The 23,271-nt window shown below is 40.8% G+C and overlaps 1 protein-coding gene and 1 long non-coding RNA gene across 7 annotated transcripts; one reads left to right on the forward strand and one right to left on the reverse strand.

Annotated features, from left to right (window-relative positions):
* Positions 1 to 314: 314 nt before the first annotated feature.
* On the reverse strand, positions 315 to 6,344 carry psmg3 (proteasome (prosome, macropain) assembly chaperone 3). Of its 6 annotated transcripts, none has more exons than XM_048551601.2 (3): positions 6,238 to 6,344; positions 4,186 to 4,478; positions 315 to 852 (listed from the first exon to the last, which is right to left on the reverse strand). In XM_048551601.2, exons 2-3 carry the CDS (start codon positions 4,399 to 4,401, stop codon positions 700 to 702), a joined length of 369 nt encoding a protein of 122 aa, XP_048407558.1. In that variant the 5' UTR covers positions 4,402 to 4,478; positions 6,238 to 6,344; the 3' UTR covers positions 315 to 699. The 6 variants fall into 6 exon arrangements, with proteins under 6 accessions (XP_048407558.1, XP_048407554.1, XP_048407555.1 ...); XM_048551597.2 differs by lacking the exon at positions 6,238 to 6,344 and adding an exon at positions 5,753 to 5,932; XM_048551598.2 differs by lacking the exon at positions 6,238 to 6,344 and adding an exon at positions 5,794 to 5,928.
* LOC132210899 (uncharacterized) lies at positions 5,703 to 19,507 on the forward strand. The gene is made up of 3 exons (XR_009447122.1): positions 5,703 to 6,243; positions 18,131 to 18,236; positions 19,315 to 19,507. It is a non-coding gene; the product is annotated as an uncharacterized LOC132210899 (long non-coding RNA).
* Positions 19,508 to 23,271: the final 3,764 nt, after the last annotated feature.

Genomic DNA, 23,271 nt, shown 5'->3' on the forward strand with positions numbered 1-23,271 from the left:
ACTGTCAAATGCCCATATTGTCTCTAGATTATATTTGATAAGATTATAATGAGATAATCCGATAAAGTAGCACTCTAAGTTATTAGTGATACCTCAGTTGAGATTATTCACACACACCCTTAGGAACTTGAACCCCTGGCCATTTTAACGGGGAAAGACAGCGCTGCCTTTGATCCAGACTAATAGAGCTTCTTGCAATCTTTGAAGTGGCAATAATCCCAGATCAGGAAACAACTAAACAAGAAATTAAACACTGCAGACTGTAAATCACAAACAGCTACCCAAAACCATGGGCAATGACCAACAATGAATCCTTTCATGAAAAAAAAACTTTTATTCCAATACATTTCCAAATGTTCCATTAATTGTTTGCCTCTGTACATTGAAGAACAGAACGTAAAGTCTGGTCAGCCATTCTTCCTATACCAGCGTCCCAATTTACTTTCAATTAACATCAGGTATCTACTGCCATGGGACTATGTGCAGTCTTGAAATATGTTGCGATGATGTTCCTCAATTAAGTACAAACGCTAGCTTTCCAGTCCAATGGCAGTGCATCAAATATACACAGTACTTAGTTCCGTTCAGTAAGATTCGCACTCGAGTTAGAGTGTGTTGTGACATTTTTGCCCATGAATGGAGAAGTCACAGTGGATTTTGCAAACATTAATTAGTCTCAACCCTGCTAACTAGTAAGTTTCACCAGAGTCGGCAACTCTGAATCAATTTTTTGATAGACTTAATAGTCTCCACATTTGCATTTTTGAGGGCCAAGGCAAGTAGTACTGGTTTGTTTCCAGACTCCTCAGACACAAAAGTCACAAGGTGCTTTGCATAAACATGGATTAGAGGCTGTAAAGAAAAAGACAATAAAAATATTCTAAGTATTTACAGAACAATAACGTGAACACTTAGCAACATGCAATTTAAAGCTGAAATATACAGGACAAACATTCAATTGAGAAAGTGGAAGTCAACTGATGAGAAGGAAGATAGTTGAGTGCCCTGATAAGATACAAAATGGTAATACTCAAGGTCACAGTATATGGCTGAAGTTCCTAAATAGCTGATTAGGTAATCAGAATACAACCAGTGCTAATAAGAAACATAGTAAAAGCTTTTCACCTTGTGTTCACCAGGACAATGATGTCATCTGGACAAGTGCAAAAAGCAGTGAATTGAAGAGATTCTATTTATACAGCATGAGAAGAGGGTGCTAATCGGTTGGACCACCATTGGTATGTACTTATTGAGACTCCTACAGTTCCACAAGCTATAAGATCAATCTTTCTTGGAAACGTCTTGAAATGACCAGTAAGCATCAGCTCACTGTTAGTTCTGACATAGCTTATCAGAGCATCAAGTTGTCAAGACAGTGCCATGCTGGTGAAATCATCTCAACAGTAATGTTATAAACAAGTTTCAGTGCCAGTATGCTGCCAGGTACATGAACTTAATGTCCCAATGACTGGCAAACTGTATCAAACAGCAGGCAGCTACCAATCACATTTGACCAGCCCGTGCTGGCAAGCCTCAAAACACCATGTTCAACATTAGGTGTGATTCTGCTATTGGATAACATTAACAAAGCTAGACTATGCCAAGAATTACACCAGAAAAATCAATTAGTCAGACTCTGTGATGCATTACATGTTAAGTTTTTTTGAAAAACTCATGTGGGACATTGGCGTCACTGACTGGCCAGCATTTATTGTCTGCTCTTAATTACTCTCAAGGTGGTGGTGTGAGCTGCCTTCTCGAAGTTCTTGAGTTACACATTAATACAAGACTCTGTTTTATGTTGGCAAAAGGAATTTGCATATACTTTGTACATTCTTCATTGGGGGTAAAAGGGTCACGTTGACTCCCAATCTTTACTGCATCCAGAGCCAACTTGCCTGGGTCTAACAAGTAGAAGTGACAGTTTCTGCTAAACCACTAATGAGACTACCAGTCAACACCCTCATGTTGTATGAATTAGTGTCTTTTAAAAAAAAGCTGGTTCCTTCATCTTAATCCTCGTGATTGTAAATTGAAGGGTGTTGTCTCATTTAAATCATGTTTAAGTACAAACCTACTATGCAATTATCTATCACAATTGGAAACCAGTGAGTAGCATCACAGCACTGCAAAAACATGATATTGAAAGGGAGATATCACAACCTGAAAGCCCAATAAAAGAACCTGAAAATGGCTCAAATTTCTTTAAAAATGATCTACAACATTAAGGTCATTCTCATGCTTTTAGTCTCTACACATTGACTAAGAGCCCAGGCATATTTGAGTAATTATCTCAGCTAATGTTTTATCCAGTTGTATTCATAGCTAGGCAAGAAAACATTAATCAACTGAGCTAACTTCTTAAGTGGTGCTGATATCAAGTCACAAATTTAATCCCTTGATGTGTGGTTAAATAGCTCAACTGCCTTCTGGTATTGCTAAAGAATTAGAACACCTAAAAAGTTAAGATCCCTTTTCTCACTGTAGATTTCCAGTATTTTCACTTTGTTACTTCAGCATCATTTCACATCAGGGCAGAATTAGTTTGAGATGTACTTGAAACAAAAATACCAATGAGAAACGTAGGGACAAGAGAAATAAGAATGGGACATTCAACCCCAAAGCCATCTAGAAGATCATAGCTGATCTTCTCAAGCCTCAACTCCTTTTTTGTGCTACCTGCAAGTGCTCAACTCCCTTGTATTTCAAAAATCTACCTTCTCAACTACTTTCAGTGATCTAGTCTTCGCAACTCTGGGATACAGAATTTTCAATATTCACTATTCTCAGAAAACAAGAATATTTGTCAGAGATAATGGGAACTGCAGATGCTGGAGAATCTCAGGTTTATCGCAAACCTTTTCATCTCAGGTTTAAACAAGTTTCTTCTTAATCTGCAAGAATCTAGAATATCTTTCCTTAAATACAAGGACCAAAATTGTACACAAAACTCCACATGCAGCCTCATCAACATCTTTACAGTTGTAACAACACTTCCCCATTATTAAACACCACAAATCCCAAAAGAGGGTACCAAGAGGTAGTTCTGACTGTTTGCACAGTCCATAATATTGACTACAAAGTTCCTGCCTAAATCCCACAGCATTTTTTAAAAATTAATTTTATCCCAGTAAATGTCTTTCCAGGTAAGATGAACAAGACTGATTACCTGTCAACAACAAAAAAAAACAACCTGAGGTTATACTGCTACGTTAACAGGTTCTCAACTAACCATAGGAATAACAAGCATAGCAAACAGTGAATACAGATAAGCAGAGTCTGTTATGACAGTTGATCAAATGGTCTGTATCACTGTTTTTGCTCCATGTGCCTTTTTCCATTAATCCTAAGCAAATCTTTCTATTTCTTTTTGCCTGGTATGTTTATCTTGCCTCCCCTTAAATGCCTTTCACCTCAATCATTACCAGGATAAAGAAAATCCTTCTGAATTTATTGGGAACTAAATTTATGTTTATGGCTCTAAATTTAATTTTTTTTTGCTGAATTTCAATGCGTAATACCTTTATTTTTGTACAATTTCACTCAGCATCTTAAAGGCCTAAATTGTGAGCCGGCTGAGTGGCATCTTCATGAACACTATGCAGTCATGCACATGCGTGAATTAGAAAAAAAATGTTATTTATTGGCCTTTTTTTGTCTCCACTATAAATGGAAACATCCTTGATGTCTATCCTAACAAATCATTCTCAAAAGGTCTTAATTTGGTCACTCCTATCTTTCCAGATTGCTCACAGTTCTGGTATCATCATTGCAATCTTGTTCACCTTGTAAAAAAAAACCTGTTCCTTTCTTTAAAGCAGAAAACAGTATGACGACAACTTTAGGAATATTTGAAAAAGTCCAAAACCCCTATTCTCAATTTCAATCTCAATGATTTCACAGAAAAGGCTGATATTAATCTAGAGAGATAGTAGGAATTGCCGATGCTGGAAATTCTGAGATAACACTGTGAAGATGGATGAACACAGCAGGCCAAGTAGCATCAGAGGAGCAGGAAAGTTTGACGTTTCGGGTCGGGACCCTTCTTCATTTCTGAAGAAGGGAACCCGACCCGAAACGTCAAACTTTCCTGTTCCTCTGATGCTGCTTGGCCTGCTGTGTTCATCCAGCTTCAGACTCTATTAATCTAGAGTTCATTTTACAAAGTCTGTCCCTTAATCTTACCTCATCCTTTCCCATCAGGACCTTTGTGCTAAATGTGGGTTTGCTGACATCATTTGCCACACAATGTGGCACAAGAGAGATCAATGTTCCCATTTTGCCATACTGTGTAACCACCACAAAGATGTAATCACTGAACACTGTGCACACAACCTCAGTAAGGATTCCATGAACAGTTTCTGTAGTCTGTTTGGACTGGATAATACTTTCTGCTGCCATAAGTATCCTCTCAGATTGATTCAGTTTCTGATTAATTCAAGAACACAGATTCTGGAATCATCACACTGAGTCTTTATCTAAATTGAAAGGAAAAGATAAAAAAAAGTCAAATGAAGGCATTTCCAAAATGGTCATAACATTTCTAACTCAGTAGCATTTTACTCATCACTTATTTATAATGACTAATATAATTAGAGCACCATAAAACAGAGCTTGCATGTTCCAAATCTGACATTTCACTCATGTAGACTGTAAAAAACAATGGCATAGAAATTAGTAGAGAGAAAAAAAATACACTTTGGCTTCATAAGTCAGTCTTCCAGCACCAAACTCTTTTCCCCTTACAAGTAATACATGTTCTTTGCCCCTTGAGGCAATTACAGGCTCAAAATCCTTTCCAAAGACTTGAGCACTGAACACAGTATCTGTGAGCACAGCTGCCTGCCAAGCAGTTGACCCAGGTAACTCCAGTTTAAATCCAAGTAGAAATAAAGATACAGCCTTATTAACCAGGCAAGGAATGTTGTCCCCACATGTTGGGGAAAGTGGATGCATGGTTGCGGCTGTCACTTCAACAGTTACAACCTGCATCATCAGGTGGACGTAGGTAACCCAATTGTACTATTTTGAATAACAGGAAAATTATTCATCACTGTCTTCACCAAAGTTTATCCCTCAGAATAACAGCCTGTTTTCGTACCATCTGGTCATTGTCAGATTAGCATTTGTGATTACACGTGCGCGCACAAATTGTCTGCTGGATTTCCTACGATATCACATTGACAGTACGTCCAAAACCAAATGAAGCATCACGTTTCTCTCCACAGAGACTGTTTATTTCCAGCATTTTTCATTTCTTTTAAAAAAAACAAGGTGCCGGATTAGCTAAGGTGCTTGAAGTATCCCGAGATCATCAAAATGTAACATTTAAACTTTCGAAAGCTCTCCCTTTGTAGAGACAGAAACTGTTGAGTTCTGACCCTACTTCACAGCCAACAGTCTTGGAAATTTTACAACACAGGAAGATTCTCATCGTGTCAGCACCAGTAAAGACCTACTACAATCCCTGGGTCAGATTCCTGGAAACCCCTTAACATTATACGTGCGTACCTACATCACATAGACTACATCAGCTCACCAGTTTCCTCACTGAGGATTAGTAATGGGAAATATATACTGAAGGTCACGTGGAATGAAAGAATTAAAAGGCTTAAAGATGAATCAATTTTGTCCCCGCCCCACTCTATAAAACCCACTGATATTCCCACTATGCCTTTCCAGAACATTCCGCAGCGCACACTCTGACCGAGGTTCCATGAACGCTGGAACCGGTGAAAGGGAACCACGTTACCGTTCGTCGCCCCGGGCCATTTAGGCTTCCCTGCTGCTGACCTATCGATCTAGAAGAAGGTCAGAAAGCTCATGTTGACACAAAAGCTCACACCGCGGAAGCAACTCCCCGAACAACCCAAAAACTGATCGCAGGCCAGTGGAGGGCAGCTGCGCATGCTCACACCGCAGGGAGCGTCCCGCCCATTCTGCGCATGCTCAAAAGCTCCAGGCCTTCTCCTCCCCCTAGACCCCAAAACGCGCAACTCTCAACTGTCACCCGGTGAAATGGGAGCGTCCTATCAGTCCCCGCCACCCTACAGGGTAGATACTCATCTGACTCGGCAAATGTTGTCTATCTGATGCTTTGCAGGCAGGGATGCCCCGGGGCATGGCATATTGGCGACATCAACGGTTGGATGAACACTGCCGGAAAATCTGCAGACTGGGATGTTCCTTCCGTGTTGGGGGGAACGTTTCAGCCGTCAAGGGCATTCAGCCACTCACCTTCGGGTAAGTGCCCTCCTTTATGGAGGGCTCCGTGGTGTACAACAACTCAATCTCCAAACAGACACTGATAGCCAAGTTCTGTACCCCCGAAGACAGCCTCAACCCGTGATCTTGTGTTCATGGTCAATCCAGTGTGTAGCTGGAGGACCACAGTAGTTCAGACAGCATCAAAGGAGCAGTAAAGTCGATGTTTCAGGTCGGGACCCTTCACCTGACCCAAAACGTTGACTTTCATGCTCCTCTGATGCTACTCGACCTGCTGTGCTCATCGAGCTACACACTATTGACTCTGACTCCAACATCTGCAGTTTTGCTATCTTGGGTTCATGTTACCCTACAGGTGATCCCACCACACTTCTGTATAAGTAAAATCTTCCTTACTTTCCTGTTTTGACAGCATTACCTTGATAAATTTTTATGATCTCTCTACCTTAATTAATTGGTGGAGTTTTGAATTACTTATTACACTCACACACCCACTCTTTCACACATCCACATGTATATACACACTCACTCACATTCACACACACTCTCACATGCATTCTGTGACTCACTCACTCTCACACACACACACACACATTAGTCAATGGGATATATAATTTCATCCAAGACATTTGGATTATTTGCAGATAGATTCAATTTTGTTCAAAAACCGAACAATTTGTAGTCGTAGTCAGTGTGACATCTTATAAATCCTTGCTTTCGGAATAAAACCAGCCTGATTCCAGGTTAAAACTCTGAGACAGGTTCTGAACAAGACCGCACACCGACAATGCAGTGTCTGAGCTGACATGTTACCTTTTATACATTTCTATTGCCATGACAGCACAACACTGACATTGACTTTATAAACACTTTACTCACCATCTTACACTCTTGGTCACCTGTAGAGGCTTATTATTTGTTGTTCCAGTCACCAGTTGAATGATCTTTTGATCTCTCTGCCTACAAACTCTTTATCTGTGTGTTCTCTTTTCTCACAGCACCTGATGAAGGGGCTGTGCTCCAAAACCTTGTGAGATTTCAAATAAACCTGTTAGACTATTACCTGGTATCATGTGACTTCTGACTTTATCCAACCAGTCCCACACTGGCACATTCACATCATGTCTTATCAATAACATGCCTTCATAAAGAACCTTCCAAGTAATAAAACCTCCCAAAGACTTTTAACCAAAGGTTCATAAGACAGTATTCTAATGTATTATAGCAAATGATCAACAACTCAGTCAAAGGCTTTTAAAGGATTGCCATAAATGTTAAAAGAGGAAGAGAGGTAAAGGGAGGAGATTCCAGACCTTGGGACCTCGGCACATGAAGACTTGGCTGCTACTGATTCAGATTTGCTCAAGGAGCCAGATGTGTTCAAGAGGCCAGATCACAACAATGATGAGATCTTGGGAGACTGTTTGCTGGAGAAGGTTGTGGAGAGGTGGAGGGAGATGTCATGGAGAGACTTGAAAACAAAGATATTGTCATGGTAAAATCAAGGCATTGCTGGACAAAGAGCCAGTTTAGGTGATTAAGTGAACAGGTCTTACTTCAAATTAGTAGAGGTGCAAAGATTGTGTATAAATCTATACTCAAATTTATGGGGGAAGAGAGAATTGGCGGCTGGCTAGGAATGGAGTAAAAAGTTGAGTCAAGCATTAACAATGCAAGTTTACTCTCTCTATTCTAATTAAAAACTGAAAGAACTGAGAATGCTATAAGTCAGAAACAAAAACAGAAATTGCTGGAAAAGCTCAGTAGGTCAGGCAGTATCTGTGGAGAAAAATCAAGTTAACGTTTTGGGCCCAGAGACTCTTCCACTGAACTGATAGCAGCTAGGAAAATGTCGGTTTTTATACAGAAGATGGAGTGGGGGAAGGGGATAGAGCCAAAAGAGAGGAGAACAGTTGGACAGTCAAAGGAGTGGATAACGATATGGCTGGGAGGGCACATAGCTATTAATATATTATAGTGTCGAACAATGGGGTGGGTATAATAGCAGACCATGTGATAACAAGGCCTGGTGTGTGGGAGGTACGGGGCAAGGACATGGGAGAGTTCAAGCGCTAACATTATTGAACTTGATATTGAGTCCAAAAGGTTGCAGGGTCCCCAGGCGGAAAATGAGTTGCTGAGCCTGACCAATTCTTCAGACAAATTGGTGTTATTTACCTTGGACTCCATCAGCAGTGTACTATCACATACCTTGGTATTCTTATAGGGTAATCAAAGCCTAAAACCAACAATGGGACAATTAAGATAATTCCAACTCCTGTATATTGTCAAGTGAGCAACATTAGAGCAGCAAATGGAGAATTGCAGTGAAAACACCTTCAACTAAAATAAAACAGTTGCATTTGTAAACATTAGTAGGCTCTCTAAGAATGTGGGAGAAGAAAATATGACATGGAATGAGGAGGGGAAGGTTCTCAGATTTTTGCAGGACTTTAGAGAGGTTTGGTTTAGGAATGGGACTGAATTTTGGCAATATTGAGGATCTAACGGCATTAAGGGAGACATTATCATATAACCTTGTGATGGAACTACGTATGGGCATATGCAGTTGAATTATTCTACCGCATTTTTAATGCAATATTTTTGGTTGTTTCCTACTCTTTATTTTGCAGTTTAAGACGCTTACTTAATATTTCATTCTTAGAAACTAAACTCAAGTTACAAGTACTGTCTATGGCTAGCTTGGTTTTGGAGGAGGAAAAGGAATCATTGTCATCAGGCCCACGTGTACTGTAAGGACAAGCATTAGTGGACAATGCACAGTAATATGGATATGACTTGCAACCTTTTTCTAAAAAAATTTGCATTATTTTTGAGAGTGGTTGTTGATATTACAGTGGTCAGTAGTTCTGGATAGAAAGCTAGTGAGGAACATTAACAGCAGGTTGCAAATGTTATTGTCTGGCAATGTAATCCGCTAATGGTTTATATTATTCTGACTAAGTTTGCAGATGATATAAAGATAAGTGGAGGGACAGGCAGTACTAAGGAGGTGGGGAGGCTGCAAAGGGATTTAGACAGGTTAGGGAGTGGGCAAAGAAGTGGCAGATGGAATACAATGTGGGAAGGTGTGAGGTCATGCATAGCACAGACTATTTTTAAAATGGGGAGAAAATTCAGAAATCTGAAGTGAAAAGGATCTTAGGAGTCCTAGTCCAGGATTCTGTTAAGGTAAACTTGCAGATTGAGTTGGTTGTTAGGAAGGCAAATACAATGTTGGCATTTATTTTGAGAGGACCAAAATATAAAAGCAGGGATGTATTTCTGGGTCTTTACAAGATTCTGCTCAGATCGCATTTAGAGTATTGTGAGCAGTTTTGGGCCCCATACCTAAGAAAGGCTGTACTGGTCCTGGTCCTGGAATGGGCCCAGAAGAGGTTCATGAGAATGATCCCAGGAATGAAAGGCTTAACATATGATGAATATTTCAGGACTGTGGGTCTATACTCACTGGCTGGCGTTTAGGAGGATGAGGGGGATCTAATTGAAAGTTTCAGAATACTGAACGGCCTGGACAGAGAGAACATTGGGACAATGTTTCCATTAGCAGGAGAGACTAGGACCGAGGGCATAGCCTTGAAGTAAAGGGAAGACCCTTTAGAGCAGAGATGAGGAGAAACCTCTTCAGCCAGAGAATGGTGAATCTATGGAATTCATTGCCACAGAAGGACGTGGAGGCCAAGTCATTGAGTATATTTAAGGCATAGGTTCTTGATTGTCAAGGGGATCAAAGGTAATGAGAAGAAAGCGGCGTAATGAGGTTGAGAAAACTATTAGCGATGATTGAATTGCAGAGCAGACTGGATGAGCTTAATGGCCTAATCTTGCTCCTATGTCTTATGGTCTATATCATTCAGACTTACAGACGAAACACATATGGTCCAAGGGACGCAGAGCACTGAACCCGTTTGAGTTTCATTTTTTGAATAATTCAGGTAGCATTTTCTGAAGATGTAAGCAGTTGCACTATGACTGTTTTGTCAACAAATATGTGTAGATAAGTTTGATAACTTGACCCCGTGTATTTCACAAAACAGAACTCCTTGAGAATACTCTGTAAAGGAACTATTAACGCTAATTTATTAATTTTAGAACATTGCTAAACCTAACGTAGACATAGTGAGGAAAATAAAGCAAAAGGTTTATAGTTGAGAGAAATTTGACTTCTTCCAGTACATAGCATTAAAGATGCTTTGCCAGAAGATGGCAGTTTTATGCAGTATTTTAACGGTGTGTTCAATATTCAACAGTTTTTTGTATATAGCTTTTTTAAAGTAAATTGTCCAATCTATATGTCAGGTAAGCAGCCAATTGTATTCAAAACCCAGTTAGTTCTCTGCGTATTCCAACATTTTCAATACAGTATGGAGCTAGAAGAACACAGCAGGTCAGGCAGTATCAGAGGAAATTCGACGTTTTGAGTGTACATTCTTCATCAGGACTGGAGAGGGGGAAGCGAGCTGGGAAATCAATAGAGGGTGGAGGGGTGAGACTGAGGCAAGATGGTGTTAGGTGGATGCAAGTAGCGGGGATTGGTTAGTGGGGAGGATGGGGCGGACAAGTGGGAAAGAAGATGAACAGGTAGTGTCAGGTGAGAGTGAGGATGAGAGTGAGGGTTGGCCATGGGATGGTGCCAGGGCTAGGGAGATTTTGAAACTGGTGAACTCTATGTTGAGGCCATTGGGCTGTAAGCTCCCGAGTTGGAATATGAGGTGTTGTTCCTCTAGTTTGTGTGTGGCATTGTTGTGACACTGGAAGAGGCCTAGGATGGACATGTTGCCAAGGGAGTGGGAAGGGGAATTAAAAAGGTTGGTAACGGGAAGGTGTTGTTGATTATAACATACAGAGCGCAGATGCTTCGCAAATCAGTTACAGAGTCTGCGCTTGGTCTCACTGTTGTGGAGGACACCACACCTGGAGCAACAGATACAGTAGACCAGATTGGAGGATGTGCAGGTCGGATTTGGAAAGATTGCCTGGGGCCTTGGATAGAGGTGAGAGGGGAGGTGTAGCACCTCCTGCGGTTGCAGGGATAGGTGCTGGCTGTGTTGTGTGGAGCAGACGAGGGAGTCACGGAGTGAGTGGTCCCTACAAAAGGCAGATGGGAGTGGGGCGGGATTTATTTCACAGCTCCCTTCCACCTCCCTGGTCCTGATGAGGAATGTAACTTGAAACGTCGACTTTCCTACTCCTCTGATGCTGCCTGACCTGCAGTGTACCTCCAGCTCCATGCTGTATTGACTGTGACACTAGCATCTGCAGTTCTGGCTATCTCCATTCCAACATTTTATATATGTCCGCAGGGATCTTTCATGTATATTTTCAGTAATCTCCACTTTTAAATATACAGATATGCTTAGTGTGATAGGTTAGAACTGATTTCCTATCAAATTTGTTTTAAAAAACTGAAAAATCAAGTTGAATGTTGTATTTTGTTGACCAGCTGTTAGTTTCGGTGGGTTTCGTAGTATATTTCTCTCCATGAGGCCCACCGAGTTTTCTTACCATATATTACCAAACACAAATAAAGCTAAAATACTGCAAATTCTGGAAATCTTGAAATAAATAAAACCAAAGAACTGGATAAATTCAGCAGATCTGGCAGCATCTGTGGGGAGAGAAATAGAGTTAATATTTTGAGTCCAATATCTTCTTCAAAACCCAGTTCTGAAGAGTCATATCAGACTCAACATTATCTCTGTTTATCTCACTGCAGATGTTACTACTGGTACATGGTCTCTGCTCTATCTATTTATGCATCTGGGACACCTCACCAGCGTAAGCAGCAGTGCCAGCCACTTTCATTGTATTCAATCCCTCCTCCTTCGTCCATGAGAAAACAGTGCACAATGGGCATCAGATCCAGGATGGGTGCAGAGTGGCTAACATTATGTTTCTCATCTCCTATATTGAGACAATCCTGTCTCCTGCAGAAGAGGACTGGGACTTCTTTGACTAGGATGCTGAAACATTTGTGTCCTGTCAACTGTGTAAATACTACTCTTCATTTAATCACAACTCTCACATTAATCCTGCTGTCAGTATCATTCATTGCATACAATTCCTAACCATTGTTTGCCACGCCTTTCTTCTCCTGTGTCTCGAAAGTACCAGCGGGATGTCCACGGCCCCAGTGGTGAAACAGGTCATTCTGCCAGAAGAGACCTCTGAGGAATAGAGTTCAGAGGCCTCAGAGGAATCATTGGCAGAATTGCCTCTTGCACTCCACATCGTTTCAATTACTGACAATCTCTGTGGGAACACCAAGTTTAGAGAGTTTGAGAGCACAAACTGAAGAGCATCTCACTGCAATAGCTCTAAAGCTGCCTGAAGAAGAAAAACACCAGTTCAGAGGCACTTGGATGACAGCCAGAGATCAGGCACTTGTTCAGCTCTGGGCAGGAGAGATCCCCATGGTATTGATAATTAGAGGCTTACTCCAAATGCACAGGGAGGAATAAGAGCAGCTAGCAGGTAAGGCTAATGCAATGGCTCTAAAAGTGCAGAAGCAGCTGGACTTCAGCACGGGGACCCAAATGACTCAAAAGCGCGGTTGTAGAACATAGAACATAGAACAGTACAGCACAGAACAGGCCCTTCAGCCCACAATGTTGTGCCGACCATTGATCCTCATGTATGCACCCTCAAATTTCTGTGACCATATGCATGTCCAGCAGTCTCTTAAATGACCTCAATGACCTTGCTTCCACAACTGCTGCTGGCAACGCATTCCATGCTCTCACAACTCTCTGTGTAAAGAACCCGCCTCTGACATTGCCTCTATACTTTCCTCCAACCAGCTTAAAACTATGACCCCTCGTGCTAGCCATTTCTGCCCTGGGAAATAGTCTCTGGCTATCAACTCTATCTATGCCTCTCATTATCTTGTATACCTCAATTAGGTCCCCTCTCCTCCTTTTCTCCAATGAAAAGAGACCGAGCTCAGTCAACCTCTCTTCATAAGATAAGCCCTCCAGTCCAGGCAGCATCCTGGTAAACCTCCTCTGAACCCTCTCCAAAGCATCCACATCTTTCCTATAATAGGGCAACCAGAACTGGACGCAGTATTCCAAGTGCGGTCTGACCAAAGTTTTATAGAGCTGCAACAAGATCTCACGACTCTTAAACTCAATCCCCCGGTTAATGAAAGCCAAAACACCATATGCTTTCTTAACAACCCTGTCCACTTGGGTGGCCATTTTAAGGGATCTATGTATCTGCACACCAAGATCCCTCTGTTCCTCCACACTGCCAAGAATCCTATCCTTAATCCTGTACTCAGCTTTCAAATTCGACCTTCCAAAATGCATCACCTCGCATTTATCCAGGTTGAACTCCATCTGCCACCTCTCAGCCCATCTCTGCATCCTGTCAATGTCCCGCTGCAGCCTACAACAGCCCTCTATACTGTCAACGACCCCTCCAACCTTTGTGTCGTCTGCAAACTTGCTGACCCATCCTTCAATCCCCTCATCCAAGTCATTAATAAAAATTACAAACAGTAGAGGCCCAAGGACAGAGCCCTGTGGAACCCCACTCACCACTGACTTCCAGGCAGAATATTTTCCTTCTACTACCACTCGCTGTCTTCTGTTGGCCAGCCAATTCTGTATCCAGGCAGCTAAGTTCCCCTGTATCCCATTCCTCCTGACCTTCTGAATGAGCCTACCATGGGGAACCTTATCAAATGCCTTACTGAAGTCCATATACACCACATCCACAGCTCGACCCTCATCAACTTTTCTAGTCACATCCTCAAAAAACTCGATAAGGTTTGTGAGGCATGACCTACCCCTCACAAAGCCGTGTTAACTGTATTTGATCAAGCCATGCTCTTCCAGATGGTCATAAATCCTATCCCTCAGAATCCTTTCTAACACCTTGCAGACGACAGACGTGAGACTTACTGGTCTGTAATTGCCGGGGATTTCCCTATTTCCTTTCTTGAAGAGAGGAATTACATTTGCCTCTCTCCAGTCCTCAGGTACGACTCCAGTGGAGAGCGAGGATGCAAAGATCTTCGCAAGTGGCGAAGCAATTGCATTTCTCGCTTCCCAAAGCAGCCGAGGACAAATCTGGTCTGGGCCTGGTGACTTGTCAATCTTAATGTTTGTCAAAATTTTCAGCACATCAGCTTCCTCTATCTCTATCCATTCCAGCATGCACACCTGCTCTTCAAAGGTTTCATTCACTACAAACTTCGTTTCTTTCGTAAAGACAGAAGCAAAAAACTCATTTAGGGCTTCCCCTACCTCCTCAGACTCCACACACAAGTTCCCTATGCTATCCTACATGTTTGCATAGACAATTTGACAGTTGCCAAGAAGAACCAGATCCAGCACCCAATTTCCAGGAAGGTTCAACTCCATTGACATTCAGTTCTATTTCCATATTGCAAAGTTGCATTGAGCTTGTGTAACACAAACTATTTTCAAAGATTGGGTGACTGCTTCAGTGAACACCTATGTTCTGTCTGCAAAAAGACCCTGAGCTTCCCATTGACTGCAACTTCAAACACACCACCTTGCTCTCTGGCCAACATAACAAAGTGTGGAGCTGGATGAACACAGCAGGCCAAGCAGCATCTCAGGAGCACAAAAGCTGACGTTTCGGGCCTACACACTTGAAGGGTCTAGGCCTGAATCGTCAGCTTTTGTGCTCCTGAGATGCTGCTTGGCCTGCTGTGTTCATCCAGCTCCACACTTTGTTATCTTGGATTCTCCAGCATCAACAGTTCCCATTATCACTGATACAATTTTAACCTCACTGCGAAGCCTCTTCCAGGGATGCCTAATCTGAAGAAGTTACCCTCCTCCCCCCGGACCAACCTCAGGGAATCTCTCTCCCACTGCAACTCACTTGTAATTTCTTCAGCTAGATGAAGGGTCTAGGCCCGAAACGTCAGCTTTTGTGCTCCTGTGATGCCGCTTGGCCTGCTGTGTTCATCCAGCTCCACACTTTGTTATCTTGGATTCTCCAGCATCGGCAGTTCCCATTATCTCTGGCCAACATCTCTGTTTCAGACTTGCTGAAGGGGTCCAGTGAAGCTCAATGTAAGTAGGAAGAACAGCGCCTCATTCTCCGCTCGAGTACTGTAGAGCCTTCTAGACTCAATATCAAGGTCAACAATTGTAGGGCTTGAGCATCTTTCCCAAGCTCCTCTACATGTACACGTATGCACGCAGACGCACACATTACACTAATTGTCCCCATTAGCTGCTACTTACTCTCCTAGGCTGACAGTTATCTGTGCCTTTGTATAACTATTTTTTTCTGTCTCTTTGGGCTGTATCTCTATCTGTTATTTACTCCTTATCTCCCAACCCTATATTCTGCATTAAAACACAACTTTTTCTCAGCTAACAGCAGTTCTGAAGAAGGGTCACTTGACCCAAAATGTTAACTCTATTTCTCTCCACAGATGCTGCTAGACCTGCTGAGATTTTCTAGCAATATCTTTTTTGTCTGATTTCCAGCATCTGTGTTCTTTTGGTTTTATACGAAGTATTTTCATGTTTCTTAATAAAAAAAATTCTTAATAGTTCATTAAACTATATGTAATATATTTACAGCCATTATCTCTTAGCTAAATTTTAACTGCATAGCGTTAAGTATCAAAGGTGAATATCTATTGCCTGGAGTCCTGATGGAGTGTCCTGAACCTGAAACATTGACTTCCCTGCTGCTCTGATGCTGCCCGACCTGTTATGTTCCTCCAGCTCCAGACTGTACTGAATCTGGTCAGTTTTCAGCCTTCCCATTTCAGCATTGGTTTCACTTTATAGCATTTTTTTGTCCTGGTTTTTCTTAATGAAATTCCTTAATCATATTCAGTTGGTATCCTTTCTATTCTAGGTTTAGCTGAGCGACTCATTCTTTTGCCTTTTTAAATGCATACCAGGCTGCTGTTTGAGAAGACCTTTGTTAATCAAACAGTACTTGACATTTCTTTCCAGCAATTTTAATGTATTCAATCAATAGAAAGAATAAAGCCTTTAGCAAGCATTAAGGCTTGCAAGGGGTATAATGCACATTTACAAGAATGCTATTGGCAAAAAGGCAAGGGGTAAATTATGTGAGCACACTGCATGTAATGGGCTTCAATTTGCTTGAAATTAAAGATTAATGGGTAATCTAATTGAGGTTTAAGGAAATTAAAAGATTTGATGGAGAAGATAAAAAGAAACAAATTCATCTGCTAAGAGAGTCCAGAACTAGGTGGTATTACATTCAATTTTTTTCATCTAGGAGTAATGTTAGTAATGATGTCTGCACAAATGCTAATAGAAACCTGGAACTCTCCCTGTCAAATGGTTGAGGCTCATAGTGAAGTAAAAATGTACTGCTGTGAATAATATTTGTTTTTGTCAAGGATATTAAGGAATTCAGAACAAGATGATTAGATGGGGTTAAAATGCAGATCAGCAATGATCTCACTGAATGGTGAAACAAACTCCAGGCTGATTTTTTTTAAAATTTTGACATTCCTCAGTCTGTTAACTGTAGCTTTGAATTTTTTCTTTTGACCTTTCCTTGACAGTGATTTGCCTAACATGAATACTCTAGGACATATCTACCTGCAATACTAACCTTCATGTTTGAGATACTGGGCACCTCCAGCATTTTAACTCAAATCATATAATGCATTGTCATAAATTAAATGTAGCCTGAACAAGTCTGAATGCACTTTTGATGTGATACAATTTGCCATGACGTCTTGGGTAAGTTCGTGGCGCTCTTAACCTGAGTCTTTGGGGGGTGGGTTTAAGCCCTGTTCCAAGGGCTTGTGCACAGCATTTAAGCTGGCACTCCAGTGCAATAGTGGAGTTCTACACTGGTAAGATGTTAAGGTTAGACATTAAACTGAGCCCTGTTTGCCTTGTCAGCTGGATGAAAGATCCAATGTCACGCTTTTGAAAAATAACGAGAGTGGTCCCTGATGTCCTGACAATTTAATCCTAAACATGCGCCACAAAAGTAATGCAAATTATCTGACAGTTGTTTAATTTCAGCTTGTGGATTTCTCTACAATAAAGGTGAAGACATCACACTTCTAGCAGGTCTGCTAGAAGTAAGTCTGCTCTCTCATTAGAAAGAGGTGACACAAGCTGGTCCAGCATTTATTACCCATCCCTAGTTGCCTTGAACTGCTGCAATCTATTTGGTGTAGGTAGACTCACAATGCCATTAGGAAGGGAAATTCAGAATTTTTACCCAGTGACGCCAAAGAAATGATAATTAATTTCCAGGTGAGTGACTTCGAGGAAAGCAAGTTGAATCTGTTGCCATAAATCAGATGGAATATGGTCATAGGTATTGGAAGATCCTGTCTAAGCCATTGTCAGTGGAAACACTGCAAATCATTTTTACAGAGTAAGGTTCCAGAATGCACATAATAATGACCAGATGCAGTCACACCAGTATCTTGTTTAACTGATGCATCACCTCCCTACTTTGGTATTCAGTTTCTTTCATGATAAATGATAACATTCTATTAGTTTTCCTAATTACTTGCTGTACCTGCATGCTAACCTTTTGCAAGACACACTTGAGGACATCAGGGTTCCCCTGCATCTCAGAGCTCTGCAAATTCTCACCATTCACGTAATATGCTTTTTAAAATTCAGTTGGTCAAACTGGACAATTTTACATTTTCCCACATTGCACACTATTTGCCATGTCTTTGCCCACACGCTTAACCAGTCCACATAATTTCTTGTCCATAACTTACTTTCCTATAAATCTTTGTGTTTTCAGTGAATTTGGTATTAATACCTTCTGTCTAAGTCATTTGTATAGATTGAAAAAAGGTAAAGTCCCCGTGGCACATCACTTATTATGTCTTACTAAGGTATCTTTTTTTTTATTCATTAATGGGATGAAGGCGTTGCTGGCGAGGCAGCATTTATTGCCCAACTCTAATTGCCCAGAGGGCAGTTCAACATCAGCCACATTGCTTTGGGTCTGGAGTCACACGTAGGCTGGACCAGGTAAGGATGGCAGTTTTCTTCCCTAAAGGATATCCGTGGACCAGATGGTTTTATTCCCAACAATCAGCTCATGGTCATCGTTAGATTCTTAATTCCAGATATTTTTTAATTCAGTTCAAATTCTACCATCTGCCATGGTGGGATTTGAACCCAGGCCCCCAGAATGTTATCTGGGTCTTTTGACTAACAATCCACCGATAATATGGCTAGGCCATCACCTCACCTCCAGTTGTGGCACAGTGGTAGTGAGAGACCTGTACTGGGATGCCTGCATTCAAGTCCCACCTGCTCCTGCGGTGTGTAATAATATCCCTGAACAGGCAGATTTAAAAAAAAAATTTGCCAAGCTGAAAAAGTCCCATGTATATTTACTCTCTATTTCCTGTCAGCTGTCCAATCTTCTGTCCATGCCAATATGCTGGTCTGTGCACCTTGAGCTTTTATTTTGTACAACAACCTTTGTTCTCCTTATTAAATGCTTTCTATAAATTTAAATGCAATACATCTATTCATTTCTTTTTATCCTCAGCATGTGTTACCTTCTCAAAAAACTCAATAAATTGGTCAAACGCAGTTTCCCTTTCACAAAACCATGTTGACTCTATCTGAATACTTTGTACTTACCCAAGTGTCCTGTTGTAACTTCTTCAATAATAGCTTTAACATTTTTCCTGTGACAGAGGTAAAGCCAACTGGCTTGTAATTTCCTGCTCTCTGCCTCGCTCCTTTTTTGAACGAAGTGGTTATGTTTACTATCTTCCAATCTAATGGGACCTTTGCCAAGAGAATTTCAGAAAATTAACATTAGTGCATCAACAATTTCATTAGACACTTCTTTTAAGATCCTAGAATGGTCTCCATTAGGACCCAGGCCCTTGTGAACCCACAGTTCCACATATCACTCTGGTGATTGTGCTTTTCCTGATTCTTTCCTTGTTCTAATGATAAATTGCTTTAATGAATAATTATTGGCCAGGACGCTGAGAACCTCCTGTACTCTCTTGAATAATAGTCCATACTTTTTATGTCCTCCTAAGAGAGGTGTTATTGCATCATAACTGTTTTTAATTATGTGCAGTTGGCAGGCATTGACTGGGGATTTGCTTTGACTCCTATATAAGAACAGACTGAAAATGAAATAAGAATGGAGTCAAGGATCTTCGAAGTAGATGATAAAATCAGCTATGAACATATTGAATGGTGGAGCAGAATTGAGGGATCAAATGGCTTGTCACTCCCTGCTCCTGATTCGTACTCATATGTTTATATGATTGTACTGTGTGTCACTATAAATAAATGCTAATAAAAGTGTGTAAAAGTTGACTCCAGTTCTACTCAGTGCACCCAGCTTTCTAATTATACAAAATATGATATCCCTGATAATGCAGTGGTCTCCCAGTATACATTAAGAGAGTCAGTCTTGATTTTGTGCTCAGGCTCTGGAATTCAACTTGAAACAGCATCCTTCTGACTTACAGGAAACAGTGCTAAATATATTAGGCAACAGCTAAATACTTTATGTCAACAACATGAATTTTTAAGCTGTTTTATTTTAAAAGAAAAATCACCCTAGTTGCTAAGTTGTTGGTGAACAGGGAGGTTTTGCTAACAACCAGGCAGGCCTGGCTTCAGTTTGGAGGGATCCTGAGATCTTAAGGCACTCAGGAGAGTTATTAACATTTGAGAACAGTGGGAATAGTATTGGTTTAAGGGACACTAAGAATGCAGTTTGAAGGAGGAGTTTCAGTATTATTTGAAGCAAGATCATGTAGAAAAAGACTCAAAACCATGTGTGACTCCTTGTGAATCATTTAGTGTCTCTGTTGCACCTCACCCATATCTGTAAAGCAGTTTCCACCACCCCCCTTCCTAATTAGTTCAGTTTTATTTTAGCAAGCATTCACAAAAATTTTATGTGTGTTAGAATTAATGAATGATGAAACAAGTTTGGGATGGATATTCCCTGATTATAAAATCCCTACAGTGCAGATCCAGGCCATTTGGCCCATGAGGTGTGCAATGCTATGGCTAATCTTGGATAACCCTGGTCACCACAGGGCCCTTTAGCATGGACAATCTACCTAGCCTGCAGATCTTTGGACTATGAGAGGAAACCAGAGCACCTGGTGGAAACCCATACAGATATCGGAACACAGGTAGTGACTCAATGCTGAAGCTGTTAAGGCAACAAGGTTCTAACCATTGAACCCCATTGTGCTGCCCCCAGTGATAAGCAGTGCAAAAACACTTGTTCTAATAGAGTATACCTACAAAATTCTAATTTGGTCTCAATGAAAACTGATGATCAGTTTGGTCACAATAAGGATGGCCACAGCCTATCTCTGTAAACAAGCAAAAATAAGGTTATCTAAAAGATTTTCCATGGAAGTAGTGTCCCTGTGAAAAGAACATAAACAATTTCGACATGGGAGGGGTTGGGATGGGTGGTTGCGTTATATTATAAAAATTCCTTTGCTTAGGGGGTTGATTCATTTGCATGATTCTGTATTGATATATAATTAATTATAATACATGTACTGATAATTTTTTGCAATTCCATGCATGATCCGGCTCTCTCCACATGACCTGCTGGGGCAGATAGTTATCTTATTCTACCTACGGCATTTTGAAATTGACAGGATTCTGCTTTTCCATTCTCGTTAATTATCCTTGATTCTCCCTGCCGTCTCCTACCACTACCAGGCTCCGTACAAGATGTTTGAATGCATTACCAAGAAAGGATCTCATAAATACATTGTGTGGGCGACTTTAACAATATGAAAGACAACATGAAAACTTAAAGGAGAACATGCTGCACTCGTTATCGTGCCGAGGAATCGAACAGTCATCTGTTTTTTTGCAGCCTCACGCTGTGCCATATATATGACTTTCACATTTTTCTTGCTTTCCACTCTAGTCCATCATTTTTAAACTTTTTGTTTCAGAGTAATATGCATAGTTATTCTCTTCAAATAATGAAAAGAATATAAAGGCACTAGAGAATGCGTTTTTTTTAACTTTTTGTTACAGAGACCAGTGCATAGTACAGCTCTTCAGATTATCAAAATAATATAGAAGTGCAAAATGATATGACAAAATGATTCACAAAGATGATATCAGAAATTAAAAGATTTAGCTTATGTTGAAAGAATGAAGAGGCTATTCTTTAGTAAGTAAAGGCATCCTAAATGAATGAAGTATAACATCACCTTTATCCTCATCTTTTGAGGAGAAACTCTGATATTTAAGTAAATTAAGATTCATCTCTTGTGCCAATAGTGTTTATTTGCTTAAAATATGTTCATCCCTTACCCATCTATTGATCTCAGCCTTAAAAGTTTCAATACCATTTTTCAAAATTCGTTCACAGGATGAGGATGTCACTGGCCAGGCCAACATTTATACTCATCTCTGATTGTCCAGAGTCAAGATTCAACCACATCGCATGTAGGCCAGACTGGATGAAGATGGTAGTTTCCCTTCCCTAAAGGGCATTAGTGAAACAAATGGGTTTTCCCTGATAATCGTTGATGGTTTCATGGTCATCATTAGACTCTTAATTCCAGATTCTAACTGAATTCGACTTTCACCATCTGCTATGGCAGGATTCAAACCTAGGTCTCCAGAAGGTTACCTGGATCTTTGGATTAACAGTCCAGCGATAATACCATTAGGCCATCAATTCCCCTTAATAGGTCTACTTTCCATATTATAAAAATGATCTAAAGGTACGAGAGAGGGGGATTTATCCTAGATCTGTTAATCTGAAAGATTATCCTTCTCATGCAACATTGAGATTATATAAAACCAAGAACTGTGGATGCTGGAAATCTGAAACAAAAACAGAAATTGTTGGAGATACTCAACATGTCTAACAGCATCTGAACACATGATGAAGTTTATGATGAAACATCATTGGACTCTAATTGTTGGCTCTGCTTTCTTTCCACTGACCCTGTAAGATCTACTGTGTTTCTCCAGCAATTTCTGTTTTTGTATATGAAACAATGTGCAATAGCTTCAGCTTTTCTCTGTATGAAAAAGAATAATGGTGACCTGATGGACGTCTTTAAAATATCTGCTCCTCCCACCTCACTGACCAATCCCCACCATTGCCTACCTGCACTCACCTATCACCATCCCACCTACCTTCCATAGCCCCACCCCTCCTCTCTTTATTTAAGAGCTCCCTTCCACCACCTTATTTCTGAAGAAGGGTCCTGGCCTGAAATGTCAACTTATCCGCTCCTCTGATGCAGCCTAGCCTGCTGTGCTCCTCCAGCTCCACAATGTCTTATCTATATTTAATGAAAATGTTTACACTTGTGAAGAAGTTCAAAACTATGAGTCTTCAATATTGAAACAAAATATGGCAGAAGGTGGGAATCTTAAACTGGAACAAAGCTAAGTTTGAAAAATTTTGCAGGTTGAACAGTATCTGTGTAGTGAGTTAGCATTAATAAGTGATAATGGGAACTGCAGATGCTGGAGAGAGAATCCAAGATAACAAAGTGTGGAGCTGGATGAACACAGCAGGCCCAGCAGCATCTCAGGAGCACAAAAGCTGACGTTTCGGGCCTAGACCCTTCATCGGAGCTCTCTGATGAAGGGTCTAGGCCCGAAATGTCATCTTTTGTGCTCCTGAGATGCTGCTTGGCCTGCTGTGTTCATCCAGCTCCACACTTTGATATCTAGCACTAATGAGTGTTGTGTTGGCTACCCACATCGTCCTAGTTATACCTCCCTTTTTGTGGAATATGTGAATCTTCTTTTACATTCCAGTTCTAGTCAGTCACCCTCCACATCTCTTTTTCTAGTCTTTTGATGATTGTATTGGAGTTGGTTTCTGTTGACACTATGAACTATAAAATTTCATTGACTTTATTTCTAATCTTCACCCTGCCTCACCTTCACCTGGTTCACATCTGATTCTTCCCTTTCTTTCCTCAACTTTTTTGTCTTGGTTTCTGGAAACAGGCTACCCACTCATGATCATTATAGACACACAACATTCCATAGCTACCTCAATTAGACT

The sequence above is a fragment of the Stegostoma tigrinum genome, chromosome 23 (assembly GCF_030684315.1).
Source record: "Stegostoma tigrinum isolate sSteTig4 chromosome 23, sSteTig4.hap1, whole genome shotgun sequence".
In the NCBI taxonomy this organism is placed as follows: Eukaryota; Metazoa; Chordata; class Chondrichthyes; order Orectolobiformes; family Stegostomatidae; genus Stegostoma; species Stegostoma tigrinum.